Here is a 19920-nt window from a genome sequence, read left to right on the forward strand (position 1 = left end):
ACATTTGTTAACAAGAGTCACAGAGCTTCCAGTATCAAGCAGTGCTTGCACAGCTTGACCATTCAACAAAAGTTCACATTTCAATTCATCACCATCAGCATCCCCACAAAGACAGTCCCCCTCCCTTGGTACATAACAGAATTCATTCAGCTTTGGCTTTCTCATAGGACATACAACAGCTTTATGACCCGGTTGCTGACAGTAAAAACAGACCAACTCCTGAAATCTATTCTGTGCATTGTCCCATCTTACAGCCCCACCCATAGTACCTCTACTGTCCCGCATAGATGCTTGAGGTCGTGCTTGAGGTGGTGGTGTTGCTTGAGATCGTAGTGGTGCTTGAGGTTGCTGATTACCTCTCCGATGCGCGTTCAAGTACTGCATGGCAAGTTTTGCAGCCACTTGCCCATCCTTTGGCTCATGCTCTTTGACCCAGGTTCTGATGTCGTACGGTAGGACTTGGATCAGCTGTTCCAGAATAATCATCTCTGCGATGTCCTTCTTGGAATGTTGCTCAGGTTGTATCCAGTGATGATAGAGGCCCTTCAGGTGGTTATAGGTCTCAGTAGGGGTCTCTCCAGGTGGTGTCGTGGACGCTCTGAAGCGCTGACGATACGTCTCCGGTGCAATATCAAACTTCTCCAGCAGGGCCTCTCGCAGGTACTTGTATGTGTTGGAATGCTCCTCATCCATGGCTGTGTATGCAGCAAGCGCCTTCCCAGTCAGCAGTGGCACCAGGTGACACGCCCAGTCTCGCTCTGGCCAAGCCCAGGTTCTGGCCATGCGGTCAAACCGCAGCAGGTAATCTTCAATGTCTTCCCCTTGCTGATAAACAGGCATCTTGGGCTCCTTACGCACAACCCTCTCTGGCCAGGATGGCTGAGAAGCAGGACCCTGGGTGAATTGAAGAGCAAGAACTTGCCATAGCTCATTAAAAGAATCTGCCGATGTCTCTCGGGCCGCTGGATGTCAACGGGGGGTTGGTGTGGGGAGGCCCATCCGTGGATTCTCAGATGCAGTTGTTGATGCTGCCGGGCTGTGTGGTGTGGCTGTTGTCCTCCTGCTTGTCCTTGGATGAAGTGTGTAGCTAGGCCACGGAATTCTGCCAAGATGCGCTCCTCATGTCGCTGCTGGGTGGTCAGGAAATCCCTCAGCAGGCCTGCTACTTCTCCCATAGCCCTGTCTGTCTCAGGTGCTGTCGTTGTAGCCACTGCTTCTGTGTGGAACTGTGCTCGGGCTTTGGCGTGCTGGTCTGCTGGTGTGCTAGCCATCATCTTTGGCCGTACATCTGGTTGCATCTGCTCCAACTGCTCCTCAGAGGCATCCGCCCACTCATCACCCTTCTCGCCCTTTACATCTGCCATTTTGGGTCTTTCAGATGCACTTTCTGTGGCTGGCCAATCCCACTTCTGACACCATGTGTCACAGAGTAGCACAGCTCAGGTGTAGGTCCACTCATAAATAAACTGGCTCCGCCACAGCAGCACTTTAGTGCAAGGTGTTTATTTAAAAAAAGTGCTCCCAAATAGTCCAACAGTGCAAAGGTGAGGATTGTAAATAAAGCTGGCCAGTAGCAAAATTTACTAAGAAAAAAAAATAACACTAAAGAAAAAAAAAGTACTTTCCTAATGTAACAAATCAAACACAAGAATATTCCAAAGCAATTCAATTCAGTTAAATTACATCCAACAACTACAGCCACAATCTGCATTACAATTGGTTACCTGAGCTAGTACTCTGTTGCTTCTCCCTCACTCTCTCTCCCACAGAATGATCAGGGTGAACATTTTAAGCTCTCAACCCCTCCCCCAGGTCATACCATTACACAGTTTTAAAATAAATTACCACAAGTAAACATTTTCAGACATAAATAACACAGCCATCAAATAGTTTATAATCAACAATACCCTGCATAAGCATCCATTTCACAACAGTTTATCCCCCACAAACACTATTATTTCATTAGTTTGCAAAACACCCCTCAAAACTTGGTTTTGCCCATACCCATGCTGCATTGCGCAGCCCTGACGCTACTGAATTAGCCCTCAGTTACTGCTGCTCGGGTTGGCCTGTCATGGTGGTGCACAAGCCATTCAAACCTTCCCCAAACAAACACCGACCGGACTAAAACCCCACGGAAAAGACGGACAAGACAGAAAAAAAACCCAAACGCAAGACACAACCAACATTACCTAGACAGCTCAAACAAGTAAGTATATATGCTTATTTTAGCAAGTTGTGTTTTTACCGCTGTAGGGAAAAAGACGCGAGTTTAATTGTATTTGCGTGTGGTCGCGTGTGCTTGTTCTCATGTACTGTTTGTTACCATGTGTGTGCGCTGCTACTAAGGTCAGGTGTGCACCCCTGCTGTAGTAACTAACTGGGAAAGGGAAAACAGACTTGAAGAGGAGCTAGACAGAGCCCTCTGTCACAGAGACCCTACCAGGGGCAAATGCCCCTGACAACATAGCTCCTAGAATCCCTGAGGCACTCAAACCCTCCACCACGTTAAGGTGGCAATTCAAGGAGGGGTCATTAATAACCTCATTTATCTCGTCTCGTCTTCTTCCGCTTATCCAGGACCGGGTCGCGGAGGCAGCAGTCTAAGCATGGAAGCCCAAACTTCCCTTTCCCCAGACACCTCGGCCAGCTCCTCGGGAAGAACACCGAGGCGTTCCCAGGCCAGCCGAGAGACATAGTCCCTCCAGCGTGTCCTGGGTCTTCCCCGGGGCCTCCTCCCGGGGGGACATGCCTGGAACACCTCCCCAGGGAGGCGTCCAGGAGGCATCCGAAAAAGATGCCCGAGCCACCTCAGCTGGTTCCTCTCGATGTGGAGGAGCAGCGGCTCTACTCCGAGCTCCTCCCGAGTGACTGTGCTTCTCACCCTATCTCTAAGGGAGCGCCCAGCCACCCTGCGAAGGAAACTCATTTCAGCCGCTTGTATCCGCGATCTTGTTCTTTCTGTCATTACCCAAAGCTCATGACCATAGGTGAGAGTCGGAACGTAGATCGACTGGTAAATTGAGAGCTTCGCCTTTTGGCTCAGCTCCTTCTTCACCACGACGGACTGGTAAAGCGACCGCATCACTGCGGAGGCTGCACCGATCCGCCTGTCGATCTCACGCTCCATCCTTCCCTCACTCGTGAACAAGATCCCGAGATACTTAAACTCCTCCACTTGAGGCAGGACTTCTCCACCAACCTGGAGAGGGCAAGCCACCCTTTTCCGGTCGAGAACCATGGCCTCGGACTTGGAGGTGCTGATTCTCATCCCAGCCGCTTCACACTCGACTGCAAACCGCCCCAGTGCATGCTGAAGGTCCTGGTTTGAAGAAGCCAACAGGACAACATCATCCGCAAAAAGCAGAGATGAAATCCTGTGGTTCCCAAACAGGATTCCTTCCGGCCCCTGGCTGCGCCTAGAAATTCTGTCCATAAAAATTATGAACAGAACCGGTGACAAAGGGCAGCCCTGACGGAGTCCAACATGCACTGGGAACAGGTCTGACTTACTGCCGGCAATGCGAACCAGACTCCTGCTCCGTTCGTACAGGGACCGGACAGCCCTTAGCAAAGAGCCCCGAACCCCATACTCCCGAAGCACCCCCCACAGAATACCACGGGGGACACGGTCGAATGCCTTCTCCAGATCCACAAAGCACATGTGGACTGGTTGGGCAAACTCCCATGAACCCTCGAGCACCCTATGAAGGGTATAGAGCTGGTCCAGTGTTCCGCGACCAGGACGAAAGCCGCATTGTTCCTCCTGGATCCGAGGTTCGACTATTGGTCGAATTCTCCTCTCCAGTACCCTGGAGTAAACTTTCCCTGGGAGGCTGAGAAGTGTGATTCCCCTATAATTGGAGCACACTCTCCGGTCCCCTTTCTTAAAAAGAGGGACCACCACCCCAGTCTGCCACTCCAGAGGCACTGTCCCCGACCGCCACGCGATGTTGCAGAGGCGTGTCAACCAAGACAGCCCCACAACATCCAGAGACTTGAGATACTCAGGGCGGATCTCATCCACCCCCGGTGCCTTGCCACCGAGGAGCTTGCAAACCACCTCAGTGACTTCGGCTTGGGTAATGGACGAGTCCACCTCTGAGTCATCAGCCTCAGTCTCCTCAGTGGAAGACATGACGGTGGGATTGAGGAGATCCTCAAAGTATTCCTTCCACCGCCCGACAATGTCCCCAGTCGAGGTCAACAGCTCCCCACCCGCACTGTAAACAGTGTTGGCAGAGTACTGCTTCCCCCTCCTGAGGCGCCGGACAGTTTGCCAGAATTTCTTTGAGGCCGACCGATAGTCCTTCTCCATGGCCTCCCCGAACTCCTCTCAGTTCCGAGTTTTTGCCTCTGCAACTGCCCGAGCTGCAGCACGCCTGGCCTGCCAATACCCGTCGGCTGCCTCAGGAGTCCCGGAGGTCAACATGGCCCGATAGGACTCCTTCTTCAGCTTGACGGCATCCCTTACTTCCGGTGTCCACCACCGGGTTCGGGGATTGCCGCCACGACGGGCACCGGAGACCTTGCGGCCACAGCTCCGAACAGCTGCGTCCACAATGGAGGTAGAGAACATGGTCCACTCAGACTCAATGTCCCCCGCCTCCCTCGGAAGCTGGGAAAAGCTCTCCCGGAGGTGGGAGTTAAAGACCTCCCCAACAGAGTGCTCGGCCAGACGTTCCCAGCAGACCCTCACCATACGTTTGGGCCTGCCAGGTCTGTCCAGCTTCCTCCTCCGCCAGCGGATCCAACTCACCACCAGGTGGTGATCAGTTGACAACTCAGCCCCTCTCTTCACCCGAGTGTCCAAGACATAGGGTCGGAGATCAGATGACACGACTACAAAGTCGATCATCGACCTCCGACCTAAGGTGTCCTGGTGCCATGTGCACTTATGGACACCCCTATGCTCGAACATGGTGTTTGTTATGGACAAACTGTGACTAGCACAGAAGTCCAATAACAAAACACCACTCGGGTTCAGATCGGGGAGGCCGTTCCTCCCAACCACGCCCCTCCAGGTGTCACTGTCATCGCCCACGTGAGCATTGAAGTCCCCCAGTAGCACAATGGAGTCCCCAGTCTGAGCACCCCTCAGTACCTCTCCCAGGGACTCCAAGAAGGCCGGATACTCTATATTGCTATTTGGCCCGTAGGCACAAACAACAGCAAGAGCCCTCTCCCCAATCCGAAGGCGCAGAGAGGCGACCCTCTCGTTCACTGGGGTAAACTCCAACACATGGCGGCTGAGCTGGGGAGCTATAAGGAAGCCCACACCAGCCCGCCGCCGCTCACCACGGGCGACTCCAGAGAAGTGGAAAGTCCAGCCCCTCTCGAGGAGCTGGGTTCCAGAGCCCAAGCTGTGCGTGGAGGTGAGCCCGACTATCTCTAGCCGGTACCTCTCAACCTCCCGCACAAGCTCAGGCTCCTTCCCCCCCAGCGAAGTGACATTCCATGTCCCAACAGCCAGCCGCTGTGTCCGGGGATCAGGTCGTCGAGGCCCCTGCCTTCGACTGCCACCCAATCCACACTGCACCAAACCCCTACTGCTACCTCTGTGGGTGGTGAACCCACAGGAGGTCGGGCCCACATCACCTCTTTGGGCTAAGCCCGGCCGGGCCCCATGGGCAAAGGCCCGGCCACCAAGCGCTCGCATACGAGCCCCAACCCCGGGCCTGGCTCCAGGGTGGGGCCCCGGCTGCGTCCTACCGGGCGACGTCACGGTCCTGGATTTTTTCTCCATAGGGGTTTTTTTTTTGGTGAACTGCTCTTGGTCTGGCCTGTCACCTAGGACCTGTCTGCCTTGGGAAACCCTAACAGGGGCATAATGCCCCCGACAACATAGCTCCTAGGATCATTCAAGCACACAAACCCCTCCACCACAATAAGGTGGCAGTTCTAGGAGGGGTAACCTCATTTACAATTTTTTCATTATGTTCAGCATATGATACCCATGTTTTCACTTCAACAATAAAATCATTATTCACAATCATTTTTGCTTTAAACCACATGTCATGTTTGCCCTTTTCATTTTCAGGTAGCATATCCATCAAAAAACCATGAATGCCCTTTGCTTCATCACATAAGTTTAGATCAACAAGATCCTTTTGTATCTTATTCACATCTTTTTTTTGCATCAGACCTTGCATATTTTTTCTTAAATTAGCAGCCTTATTTAATACAGATTTTCTATCACTCTCCAACTTTACAATCTTTTCATCAAAGGCTTTAGGAGTTAATTTCACAGCACGCTTTACTCTTTTCCACCTCGTCAGTAGAAACATCGTTTGATTGAGAGGCCTCCACAGGCTTGTCCACTGTTTCAGGCGCCTCCATAATCCAATAGAATATTCACAAGTACGTTCAAACGCAATTAGTTTGCAAAGTTAAGTATCCTGCTCGATCACCAATGCATTGGATTTGTGCCCTGCGATGTGTACACACAAACTTAAATGGCCATTTCAATTTAAGTAGCGCTGCTACACATACCTCCTTCCATTGAGTGCTATGAAGAATCTGTTAAACCAACTCCTCTGCTGGTGTTTGTAGAGCAGCTCCGGTGTCTTTCATTGCACTGGTGGATAGCCTTGGTCCAAAGGCATGAGGACTTGCATATATAATTCACAAAGTTAAACAGAGTGGCGTCCTCTTGCCATAGTTGCAGCTGGTCATAAACAACGTCGATGCTTAGACTTTCCTTTTCCAATGATCCACTTAAACTCGATGGTAAAGTGATGAAACTCCCATGTAAAATAGGCTAAACACCATTGTTTGACTGAAGTATAAGCAGCTAATCTAGTACTTGAAGCAGCTGACGGGGAATGATGTTGCATTCCATTAATACACTTGACAATAGATTATTAGATTCTAATAGAATAGACGAGCCAAAATAATTGGGGATCTTTTTTAATGGGCCCCGACTCGTTACAAGTATGAATATGTGGGCTTCAAAGCAGAAAAGGTTGAGAACCCCTGATACAGAGTATTATGTTTAGTGCATTAGTGCATATAGGTAATAGGAAGGTGGACTGAAGATGCAAATGAAATAATTAGAATCACTTTAATTTAACAATAAAAATGACTCATTAGTAGATGAACAAAGATGTACGTTTTTATTCCCTTGGTCATATTTTTATACAAATCAATAAAATTATGTAATATAATGAATATAATGTTAATACATAAGTTACAATTGGCTATGAAACTGAAAAAAGCATCTCTTATACAATGAAAAGACCAAACAATAAAATATAATGAGTGTTTCAATGTCTTCAGCCTCGGTGGCTTTAGCTTTTGAGTATCAGACTGGTTTTAATTAGTTGACATTTGGTCTTGTTACCCTTGAACAGAAAAGACAATAATCATCTGGCTAATCTCATTACCAAATAAATTATATCAACTACATTAATTAAAAAAAAACCCAACAACAACAAAAAACAACAACCCACAAGCTTACCAGAATACAAGCGCAAGCATCAGCAGTTTCAGTGTTGTGTGGGTGTTCTTAGCTATCTACCGTAGCTAGCTTGTGTTAGCTGGGTCTAACTATCTAGCAGTAGAAAAAGTGTACTCAATTCTACATGTTTCCTTTCAAGTATGAATAATTATTTTAGACCCCTAACAAAGTTAATCGACTGGTCAAGATGGCAGATTCAGTAGACTATAATTGTGTCTCTTCTCATGCAAACAACATGCACACAATGCTATATCCTCACAACTGTATGAAAACACAACTACACACAGACTTACTTCCTTTTGCAAGTGAAAAAAGAAAAAAAAATGCTTATTTATAAAAGTATTTCTCTATCAAAAAAGGTGAACCTTTGGTTTATACATACATACATACGTACATACATACATACATACATACATACATACATACATACATATTTTAATAGACATGCAAAATATAATCCAGATAAACTTTAGAGGATATTAAATGATATAATTACTAATTATAACATGAGTAATTATAATAGATCATTGCTCATGTAGTGATGTGTTTTCCAAGATACGAGAAAAAGGTGGTTTTTAAAAATCTTTACTTTTCACACACTCTTGATATAGTGAGGTGAGAATTTACACATGAGAGATGATCAGAGGCGCCGAGTTTTTACCTCCATCGTTAAAACAAGGACTGAAGTATGGATAGAGTTTCTCGGTGAAAGACTGACCAGTGAAAGAATAGATATGAGACCTGACCTCAACATCATAAAAGGAGACCAGACCCTTCTCATAATCCACAAACACTCCTACCTTCTTGGGCTTCTCTCTCAATGAGAGGTAGGTACCAGAATCATCACCAGCTGTATACACATTCCCCTTCCTCAGAACCACAGTCCAGAATCCTTCCTGAGGTTGAAGAGCCTCAATTTTCCCCTTCCTGTTAACAGACTCTCTGACCACTCCCAAGTCCCACTCTGTCTTCCTGCTGACCTGCACCTCATAGTAAAATTTTCCTGAGGAGAAACCCTCCTTTCCCAGGATTATTGCATGATAAGTGAATCTTTTTGGTGTGTCTGGGAGATTCTGTTTTGTGTCTCCATATGTTACTTGTTTTCCATCAGCAGACAGGACAAGATAAGGATAAGCTGTATCAGGATCCAGAGTCACATCCACTGAGAGAAACATACAGTATGTGATGAGTATGCAGATAAATAATAATAAGAATAATGCAATATATCACAATAATTATAATTTTGTAAGAAGGCTTGTGAAATATTAAAATATATGTATCAGGAATAAATAATTCAGTGAAGGAAAAAAGTGACATATGTACTGTATACACCTAATGTTGAAGGAGAATTTGAAATGTCACCGATAGCGCCAACAATCAGTTTGTGGTGGCCTCCAAACATGGCTGCCACGGACTACAACTCGCAAGCACTACAGCACCATCTGAGTTCTAACCATTGCCGCAGCTGTTCCTCATTACACCTCATCAGCCAACACTACTTAAAAAACTGCTGTCACAAACAATCAGTGTGAAGTATTGTTCTGTGTATGTGTACCTGGTCATGCTACAGTAAGCTGTCATTCCCTGGTTCTGACTTTAGTGACTTTGACCCTGCTTTCTGTTTATACTTCAGACTCTGAAAGTAGCATTCCCTCTGACATGCTGTCTGCATATCGCCCGACCTACTGTCTGTCCCTGACACTGCCTGTTGTCTCATGATTTGGTTTTGGCTGCAAGTTTGTGACGCATCCACTCTCCCCTGCAACTGCTTCTGTATGTGCCTGCACCCTAAAGGCCTCTGCATGCTCTTGCGACAAAGCTTTCGCAGATAGCTTTTCACAGACAGTTATAATTTATGGTTGAGCAGGGAGTATAGGCGTGCGCGATGTTATTCACCGGCACAACACAAGGGGGCACGAAGTCGCTAGGAGTAGTTGGTGGGTGTGGTTAGTGGAGTGTTTATCCTCCGGTTACTTATAATGACTAGAACTTTTTTTTTTATAATGACTAGAACTGGAGTCGTATAGATGTACGTACTTCCTCAATCAACTGCTCTTCATGCTGCTCCATCTTCGCTCGTGTTTTTAAAAATGCCGGTCGTGAAAACAAAACAAACCGGGAAAGTAGGGAAGCGGAAGTGCGTGTACAGCGGATGTAGAGTGGACCAATCAGAGCCCTCTTGTCTGCGACGCTGTCTGCGAGGCTTCTGCGGTGGTCACAATTTTTGGGAGGTGCGCGCAGAGCGTCTGCGAAGGTGGGGGGGGGGGCTACGCAGACACTGTCTGCGACGCTATCTGCGAGGACTGGGTTGTCAGCATAAATTGGCCTTAACAGGACACTTCACCACCATGGATGCAGCAGAGGAGGCAAAACAAACTGCTCTTTTTGGGTGGGATAAGGTTCTTATGCTGGAATGCAGTGTTTTTCCTTTCTCCAAACATAATGCTTCTCATTTAAACCAAAAAATTCTATTTTGGTCTTATCCATCCACAAAACATTTTTCAAATAGCCTTCTGACTTGTCCATGTGATCTTTAGCAAACTGCAGATGAGCAGCAATGTTCTTTTTAGAGAGCAGTGGTTTTCTCCTTGCAACCCTGCCATGCACACCATTGTTGTTCAGTGTTCTCCTGATGGTGGATTCATGAACATTAACATTGGCTAATGTGAGAGAGGCCTTCAGTTGCTTAGAAGTTACCCTGGGGTCCTTTGTGACCTCGCCGACTATTACATGCCTTGCTCTTGGAGTGATCTTTCTTGGTCAACCACTCCTGGGGAGGGTAACAATGGTCTTGAATTTCCTCCATTTGTACACAGTCTGTCTGACTGTGTACAAATCACTGTTTAGAGATGGTTTTGTAACCTTTTCCAGCCTGATAAGCATCAACAACGCTTTTTCTGAGGTCCTCAGAAATCTCCTTTGTTTGTGCCATGATACACTTCCACAAACATGTGAAGATCAGACTTTGATAGATCCCTGTTCTTTAAATAAAACAGGGTGCCCACTCACACCTGATTGTCATCCCATTGATTGAAAACACCTGACTCTAATTTCACCTTCAAATTAACTACTAATCCTAGAGGTTCACATACTTTTGCCACTCACAGATGTGTAATATTGGATCATTTTCCTCAATAAATAAATGACCAAGTATAATATTTTTGTCTCATTTCTTTAAGTGGGTTCTCTTTATCTACTTTTAGGACTTGTGTGAAAATCTGATGATATTTTAGGTCATATTTATGCAGAAATATAGAAAATTCTAAAGGGTTCACAAACTTTCAAGCACCACCGTATTGCGCCAGTGTCTTGCCCTCGTCTCGGTTTCGTTTGTGGAAATGAAACTGTTTCACTATGACAAGGGGTTTGGGGGAGAAGTGCTGTTGCAGCACTGCTGTGATGTCGTTCTAACTTTTATCGCCCAGCTTGTCTGGAGCCAGTAGGCTAGGCAGCAGTCCATAGGCCTTGCAGCCCATAGCACGTAACAATACAGGCACTTTCCTGTCTGCAGTGATGCCATTAGCTCCAATAAAGTGCTTGAAGCTTCTATATATGTGGTCCACTGCTCAACATTTTCGTCGAAGGCTTCAATGTGACCAATGGTAGCCACCATGTCAACTAATCCTTTTTTGTTTTTGCAAGCTAGCAAACTACACTATGACCAGATGACATGTCTCACTCACTTTGCATCCAGGACCGATGTTAGTCCTCACCTCATCGGCAAATATGTTATGTCTTGGATAACATGGGTTTCTCATTCAATAACGCAGCTGACACACATGACAATTGATAGATGAACAGTGCTTCTCTATTGTCTGAAGTTTTAGTTCTTACAAGGTTAGAAGTAACAGAGAAGTAACAGTGCCACCTATTGGCACGGAGCAATAATAACCAAAATCAATACATATATTTGTCACATATACATTACAGCACAGTGAAATTCTTTCTCTGTATTCAACACATCTGAAGAAGTGAAACACACACACAGTGTGAGAGAGAGAAGTGATGCCTGGTGATTTTATTTTATTTTATTTTATTTTAGAATTAGAAGCCTTTGATAGTTCTGTCTAATGAAAGTAAATGGTGTTCTAGGGTGCTGTTAATATCATAGCCAGATATCTGGTTTCAGTGCAAATGGTTGCAGCCAGGTAAGCCTATTTTTAGCAATATCATACCTTTTAAAATGGATAAATTGTTGTTATTAAGTTGTATTTTTAATTTAAGTGTCCAGAGGGCACATCAGGGTACTTGCTGTGCATTAAAATAAACGGCGTTTATTTTTTTATTTTGTTTGACTTTAAATAATGTGACTAATGGAGCTTAACACAGTGCAGGTATGTGTGATCATGGACATATGACTGAGTGCAGTGGCTGATGGGAAATGTAGCCCACAAGTCCTGCACCATTTACAGTGCTGACATGATGTAGAGTATTATGTTTAGTGCATTAGTGCATGTAGGTAATAGGAAGGTGGACTGAAGATACTAATGAAATAATGGGAATCACTTTAAAATATTTTTAAAAATTAAAAATGACTCTTTTTAGTAGATGAATAATATAGGAAACAGAAACTACACTGTACCTGCGTACTGCCGAATCCTCTTCAGTTCTGCGGAGACTAATCACAATAAAATAGGACATTTATTAAAATAAATATGGTTTTACTGTTAACTTTGAATTAGAAAGTTACAAAAAAGCTTCAAAAATCATTACCACAAATGTACTTTTTTTATTAATCAAAAAACCAATAAACTAACAAATAACTTTTCACACAGCCTCTGACAAATTAGTTCATCCATTTCTCAGTTTCTCACCTGTTTCCTTCAGTTTTTCATTCAGTGTTCTATTGAGTTTATCATTCAGAGACTTCTGAAGCTGAGACAGAGCTGTCCTCAGGGCATCCAAACTCAGTTCAGTGTTAATCCTGATCTCAGTCCAGTTCTTGGTGCGTGGAGCGATGCACAGTGACGGGTAAATCTACAGTAGAACAGGAGAGAGGAGAAATTCCTCAGCTGATGTTCTGTGATGTTCTGCATTGTGACTGAGAGAGGAACACTGACCTGTAGGAGATGGAGATGATCGTCAGTGTGTGAGAGCTCCTCCAGCTCAGTGTTTCTCCTCTTTAGCTTATTGATTTCCTGTTCCAGCTCTTTAATGAGTCCTTCAGCCTGCTTCTCTACTGCTTTCTGCTTCTCCTCCATCACCTCCAGTAGCTCAGCCTGAGTCCTCTCAATGGAGCGAATAAGAGCAGTGAAGACATCAACACAGTCTGACTTGTCTTTCTCTGTGCTTCTCTAAAGAAGGAAAATATCTAATTTTCATCAAATAACAGTGAAGATCAGCTAACAGTGCTGCTTTGTTACCTTCTACAAGCAAAATATGAAACACAAAGTGCAGTAGATATGAACTACATCATGTTGAACCCACTTTACTGTGCTCTACTGAGTGATTAATCTCCTGGATCTTCTTCAGTCGCTCCAGGATCATCTGCTGCAGCTTCATCTCTGTTTTTCCCAGCTGACTCTGTGCACAGAAATAAAAATACACAATAATTTATTTTCTAAATTTGAATTAATTTGCAATCTTCATAAGAATATTTAACACTGATGTTTGTGTCTCTGACCTTCCTTTGTCCACTCTCCACCTCTAATGGAATAATTTTGTGATTCTTGTGGTCTGTCTCAGTGCAGAACTGACACACACACTTCTGATCATCTCTACAGAACAGCTCCAGAGGTTTCTCATGCTTCTCGCATCTGTAATTATCCAGGTTCTTCACTGCTTTGATTAGTTTGTGTTTCTTATATTTTGGAACATTAATGTGAGGCTCTAGATGAGATGAACATAAAGTCACACCACAATCCAGACAGGATTTTATGGCTTTTTGTTTCACACCAGTGCAGATGTCACACAGAATCTGAGACTTATCTGTGACTGTTTTCTTCTTGAAGTGATCTGCAACCTCTCTCAGTGTTATATTAATCTTGAGTTCAGGTCTCTTGGTGAATTTCTCTTGGCAAAATGGACAATAATAATGTTGACTCTTATCCCAGCTTTGTGTAATGCAGCTCTTGCAGAAGCTGTGTCCACATGGAATGGTGACGGGATCAGTGAACACTTCCAGACAGATAGAACACTGTAACTGCTCTTCAGTCAGGAGGCTACTGGATTCATGTAGAACTGTTTGATGTAAAAAGAAATTGAAATTCATTAAAAAAAATTAAAAACAAAGTCTAAGTCAAATTTTGTTTCCCAAAATTTCAAGTTCAGCAAATGATGAATATTTTGTAAATTCAACATGGCCACTCACAGCATGAATATTAAACAAAGTGGCATGTCTTACCTTTAAATGAGTTATACTGTATGCACACAAGTATTTGCTTTAGCTCAATCAATATACAAACATTCACCTATAACAGTAACAGTCTATCACTTGTTAAATCTATAACACTCACTATATTGTTCATTGTTTTAAGGAGGTAAATATACATCACTCATCACAGTTAGCTAGCTATCTTTTTAGTAGGAAATACAAACATGGAGGTGCCCATGTCCCAACCCCTCACCTCCTTGACTTGGTACTGAGGTGTTTTTATGCATATGTAACCACACATATATACAATGATGTAATCACACACATACACTGATTTATCTTATGTTGATTATATATTGATTTAAAGCTAATTCTGCTGATTTTCAGTAAAGAATAAATGAAGTTGATACTACTTAAATTACACGTAGACTTGCTAAAACATTGTACTTTCACAGAACTTTAAATCATGCACAGAAATCAGAATAAAGTCTTGTTTACATGTTACTTTTTTAGTTAGCTCAGCATGGCCTTGGAAATATCTGTAGAGTGAGTCTGGAAAGTATTATTTTTTTAAATGACATCATTGCTATGCTGGAAATATTGGTGGATAAAAACTTGTAACTTGGAGGGTATATGTGGAACAATAGAAAATATTAGTAGAAAAGAGGTCAAGTACGATGTTATGTGTGAACCAATCATAATTCTTTAAAATTGGTAAATTGCATCAAACACTATGTTAGAACATTATGAAAATGAAAGCTTTGTGATTTTGAGTCAGATCATTCTGCAGACTGAATCGGCTTTTGTTATTAATTTAACAAAAGGTCTAAGCTTTTCAACAAACTCTTTCACTCTGGAGTATTCTTGCTTGAGAGTCTTTCCACAACATATCATTTGGTGACCCCGATGTGATTTGAAAGGAAGCTCTTGCTTACTAAATTCTCCAAATTTGGAGAACTAAATTCTCCAAATTTGAACAGCTTAGAAAAGTGGAAACATTTTTAATACAGTAATTGTGAGATTGGAGGAGAGGTTCACGCTGATTTTGGTCCTTTGGTCCTTCCTGTGTTCTGAGGGATTTCTGTTGCATATGTTTTGTTTTTACAGTCTGCCATAAAGAAGGTAGTCATCAGCAATTAGATACTTTTTGTTTTGCCAACTGCTGCACCTGCTGATTTACGAAGGTTGAGTTTTGGCTTGGTGTATCATTACAGGCCTTGGGTAAAGTGCAAACCACTGGGTGATACCCTTTAGTGGGTGCCTTGCCAATTCTAGCCTGAATCAGTTTACCACTGATTTACAAAGGTTGAGTTTTGGCTTAGGTGTGTCATTACAGGTCTTGGGCGAAACTCAAGCAGCTGGGTGATACCCTTTTTGTGGGCACCTTGTCAATTCCAACCTAAATCAGTTCAGGGTGGTGTAGGAGTTTTGAGTGCAGTTCAAAGGGTCTTTTTGTGTTAAAGGACTCCCTTGACCTAGACAGAGCTGGGAAGCATGGTATGAGCAGGAGCCTGAAGTTCCCAATTGGGCCTGAGCGTGTTCTGGCTTTCCCTGAAAAACTCTAGTTTAAACAAGGAGTTGCAGAAAAATTGTTGTATATCCATATGACACTGCTGAGAGAAAACAGCTCTGAGAAAAAGAGTTAAAACTCAAAGCAGGGGTTATAAGAGAGAAAAGCCTGTTGGTACAGGTTACACATAAAAAAATCCTGCAGATACCACTCTGTAAGGTACAAAGGACTGTCATAGGCAGGTCATGTTGTGTTGAGGGAAGTGTATCAACATGTTGTGAGATGTGTTGTTTGTATTTTGTTATATTACCTGTGGATACCGCTCTATAAGTTTAGAGGGTTAAACAGACAATACCTGGCACGTTGATAACACACTAGTGGCTCTTAATCAACTAATTATGTGACTTATGAAGTGAATTGGTTTGACCAGCTCTTATTTAGGGGTTTCCAATGAAAGGGGGTGAATACCTGTGCGCACTCTAGATTTCTGTTTTTTTTCCATCTTAATTATTGTTTGTGTCACAATAAAACAACAATTTACACCTTTCAAGTGGTCGGCATGTTGTGTAAATCAAATGGTGTTAACCCCCCAAAATCCATTTTAATTCCAGCTTGTAATGTGACAAAACAGGACAAGCACCAAGGTGGATGAATACTTTTGCAAGACACTGTAAAAAGCGAATGTGTGTATGGCAGAATTTCAGGCAAAAAGGTTTCTAAAAGAGACTCACAGTATAAGAACACATTTTTGGCAAGAGACAGAATAGGAAGATATTTTAGGAAGAAGATTTCCTTTGACAATAGAAAAGAAAAATTCACTGTTGAGAGGTTTAACTGAAATAGTAAATCTACAAGAGGTGAGTGAAGAGTGACCATATGTTACTTGGGTAGAGCTTTACAAAGACTTTGGACTGTAAAATAAATTAAAAGAGGCACAAGAAGATTTGATAAACACCAGACGAAGTTTTATAGGAGGTCCACTTGAACATCACATAAACAGGGGAGGCACAGGGATTTCCAGGTGGTGAAGGTGTTAACAGGAGAAAACTAAATAATCCATGGGTGGAAATTTCTGTAGTGTTAAGGAGAGTGCCATGGCTGACAGGTAAAAGAACAAGAACTAGGGAAGAATCAACTTAAACAGGCCTAACATTGAGAAAGTTAAGAGTTAAAATTTTGCCTGACGAGGACTTAACCCCACCTGATCATTTAGCAAGAGGGCAATAAAAAATACAGGGAGTGGAAATGGCTGATACCCCATTGCAAATGATTTGTTTGAGAAATGCTATAGCTAAGAATATAATTAAAAAGATATCAGATAAATGGGCCAATAGAACTAAGAAGATGAAAAGACAATGGCCCCAAGATAGTTCATTTGAGGTGGGTTTTTGTGAGGAGATGGACACTTTGATTAAAAATTGTTAACCAAAAGACAAGAGAGAAGAAGAGAAAGAAATACTCAGCCTGTTTCAAAAGGAAGAAGACTTTTTTTTTTTAATTGTAAAGAAAATAAGTAAGACACTGAAAAAAATGAAGAGAAAAATCAAGAGAAAATGAGATGCACATTTGGAAAGGACAGTACCCCACCCCTTGAGGAAGCTGGGGAGACACATTTTAACAGGGACAGTGCACCACCCCCGTATTTTGAGGGTCAATTTTCAGTAGTAGCAGAAGGACAATATCCCATGCTGAAAGTAGAGGGAGACATACAGATAAAAAGGGAAACAGAAGTAGAAGAAAAAGAACAGGAAGTGGTAAAACAGACAGAAAGTTTGCAATGAACTTCAATGCCAGAGAAGAAAGAACAAGAGTGCCCTACAGTAACAATAATAGATTATTATAAAGAAGTGACAGAGGCTCTCAGAGGTACAGAAAAGAGAATGGAAGAAAGAGAAGCATGGTGGAATGAGAGGTTGAAAGCACAATAAACACAGCATAAAGCTGAAATTGACAAAGCTTTGCAGTGGTAGATAAGACAATAAGTGATCTTAAAGAGCACTTAGGGGAAGAAGAAGAGCCCAACAATGAGGAAGAAATAGAAGCGATAGAGGAGTTACAGGAGCAGTCAGATCTTGAACAAGAAAAAGATCCACCTGTGAGACAATTAAGAAATAGACAGAAAATAAAACCACCCCAAAGATGGAGTACCTATGATTATGGACAGTTTCCAATTCTGGTTAAAAGAAGACAGACACAGTACATTTCATGGCAAACACAAGATGTTGCGAGTTTGCTGGGGTCCTTAACCGAGCATCCATGAAGGGGCCAACAAGTGAATAAGGGAATTTGAAGAAAAGACAGTGGGAAAAATGCTGGCAATTAGTGATGTGAAGGCAGTTTTGGCCAGAGTGATTGACCAATCAGCTATGAAAGAACTCCTCAGAAATGCACAAATGAAAAGAGCAACACAAGACCAGAGGATGGATGGGACAGAGTTTAACCCATACTGTCCTAATCTGTGGCATGCACTGAGAGCAGCATACTCAGCCAAGCCAGATCCAAGAAACTTAAAAGCAGACTCACTTAGAGAGACTGAAAACCCATCTACCTACATTCACAGACAAAGAAAGAGATGGTGTGAAGAAACCGGAGATGATCCAGAAGACAACCCACTGATGACTATGCTGTTTCACTTGTCAGTTCTAGAAGGGCTTCCAGAACCAGTCAGAAGCAAGCTGGAAGATGTGGTAGGCTTGAACTCAATGAGTCAAGTGGAGTTCTGTGACCACATGACCCATGCTGTAGAAAAGCACAGGAAGAATGAAGTGAGAGCCAGAGAGCAAGAAAAAGAAATATTTTAAAAAAAATTGGCTAATCTGCTTTTGGGAGAACTGACTGAGAAATCCAAAAAGAAAACAGGCAAGGTGCAAGCACCAGTGACAAGTGATAAAGTGAAGCAGGCACCTCATGAACCTCAACCTCAGAGCACGGCACCTCAAAACATGATGGTACAGACCCCTCATACTGGACAGATGTTCCCATATACAGGACAAGTAGCTCCTCAGTGATCAATGTCTTCACACACAACCAAGGCAGATGCAAGTTTAAACCAAAGGGAAGAGGTAGACCCTTTCAAAATGACCCACTCAAAGTCTGTTGGGAGTGTAACCAGTCTGGTCACAACAGAAGAAACTGCCCAACTAATCCATGGCAAGGCCCCATTGGACGTGGGGGAATGGTGCTATGGCAGGCTTCTCAAGGACAAAACCACGACCCAGTGGCACCCTGGCACCCCCCTCAGGAATGCAACACTGGCCCTGTAAATCTGTGGTCAGGTCCAAATCAAGATTACTAGGGGTGCCCAGAGAATCCTCTTGGGGAAAGTCAGTTCTTTTTAGCATCTAATGGGGCTGCTCAAGAACCAATCCTGCTGGTTCAGGTGCATGGTAGGCTAACACCTATGATGGCTGATACTGGAGCAACTTACACTTGTGTAAGTCCAAATTATGCCTCCCATCTCCCAATGTCAGGTAAATTTGCTAAGAGAATAGGATTCTCAGGACAAATACAGCTAATTCCAGTGATAGCTCAAGTGAATCTAACCGTCTCATCTCATCTCATTATCTCTAGCCGCTTTATCCTTCTACAGGGTTGCAGGCAAGCTGGAGCCTATCCCAGCTGACTACGGGCGGAAGGCGGGGTACACCCTGGACAAGTCGCCAGGTCATCACAGGGCTGACACATAGACACAGACAACCATTCACACTCACATTCACACCTACGGTCAATTTAGAGTCACCAGTTAACCTAACCTGCATGTCTTTGGACTGTGGGGGAAACCGGAGCACCCGGAGGAAACCCACATGGACACGGGGAGAACATGCAAACTCCACACAGAAAGGCCCTCGCCAGCCACGGGGCTCGAACCCAGACCTTCTTGCTGTGAGGCGACAGCGCTAACCACTACACCACCGTGCCGCCCTGAATCTAACCGTGAATAACAGTAAAAATTCCAATCTTAGTCCCGGGCTCACCTACAGTAACATTCAGGACTCCACTTTCCACAATCCCCCTCACACACCTGTCACTACCATGTGCACTTGAGCAGCCAAGCCGGAGCAACTTCCTAGGAGTGGCTCCCCCGAGTTCTAATTATCATCACCTGTACCTCTTTGTTTATAGCTGTATTTATACCCCTCTGTTCGTCTTACTCTTTGCACAGTATTGCCTTCACATTTTCGTGAGCCTACTGAGCGTTTCTTTTTCTGATTGCATTCCTGTGTATGACCCTTTTTGCCTTCCGGTTTCTGCCTGTTTTGCCTTGCCCTTGTGTTTGGTTGCTCGTCTCTCTCGCTTCCCGGTTTCTCGATCCTCGCCTATTTTTCGACTCCGATTTGCCAAGCCCTTGTTTTTATCTTGCCTGTGTTTTTCTGATTCCCGGTTCTTGGACTATTGCCCGTTTCCTGACCACGATTTGTCTAGCCCTCATTATTGTGTTAGATTTCTTGGTATTGACTTGGCCTGGCTTTTGTACAATGTCTTCTCTCACTGTGTTCATTAAAGCATTGAGTTTATTTTTAATCCGCGACCGTCTGGTTTGTCACAGCTGCATTACAGAATACTGTGCCAACATGCAGACGGCGGATTACACGGAGCTACAGGTGGCACTTACAGTGCCTTGAAAAAGTATTCATACCC

At 44.0% G+C, this 19920-nt stretch overlaps 1 protein-coding gene across 3 annotated transcripts in view; it reads right to left on the reverse strand.

Moving 5' to 3' along the window:
* Positions 1-7116: 7116 nt before the first annotated feature.
* LOC132893811 (E3 ubiquitin-protein ligase TRIM39-like) overlaps positions 7117-19920 on the reverse strand; it is a 62550-nt gene continuing 49746 nt past the window's right edge. For all 3 annotated transcript variants that reach the window (XM_060932952.1, XM_060932953.1, XM_060932951.1), the window contains 6 exons: positions 13083-13639; positions 12887-12982; positions 12520-12753; positions 12274-12436; positions 12042-12077; positions 7117-8621 (listed from right to left, as the gene is read on the reverse strand). In XM_060932952.1, coding sequence (XP_060788935.1) covers positions 8083-8621; positions 12042-12077; positions 12274-12436; positions 12520-12753; positions 12887-12982; positions 13083-13639 — 1625 coding nt within the window. In that variant the 3' untranslated portion in view covers positions 7117-8082. The remainder of the gene's footprint in view (positions 8622-12041; positions 12078-12273; positions 12437-12519; positions 12754-12886; positions 12983-13082; positions 13640-19920) is intronic.

This window comes from Neoarius graeffei, chromosome 11 (assembly GCF_027579695.1).
Source record: "Neoarius graeffei isolate fNeoGra1 chromosome 11, fNeoGra1.pri, whole genome shotgun sequence".
Classification (NCBI taxonomy): domain Eukaryota; kingdom Metazoa; phylum Chordata; class Actinopteri; order Siluriformes; family Ariidae; genus Neoarius; species Neoarius graeffei.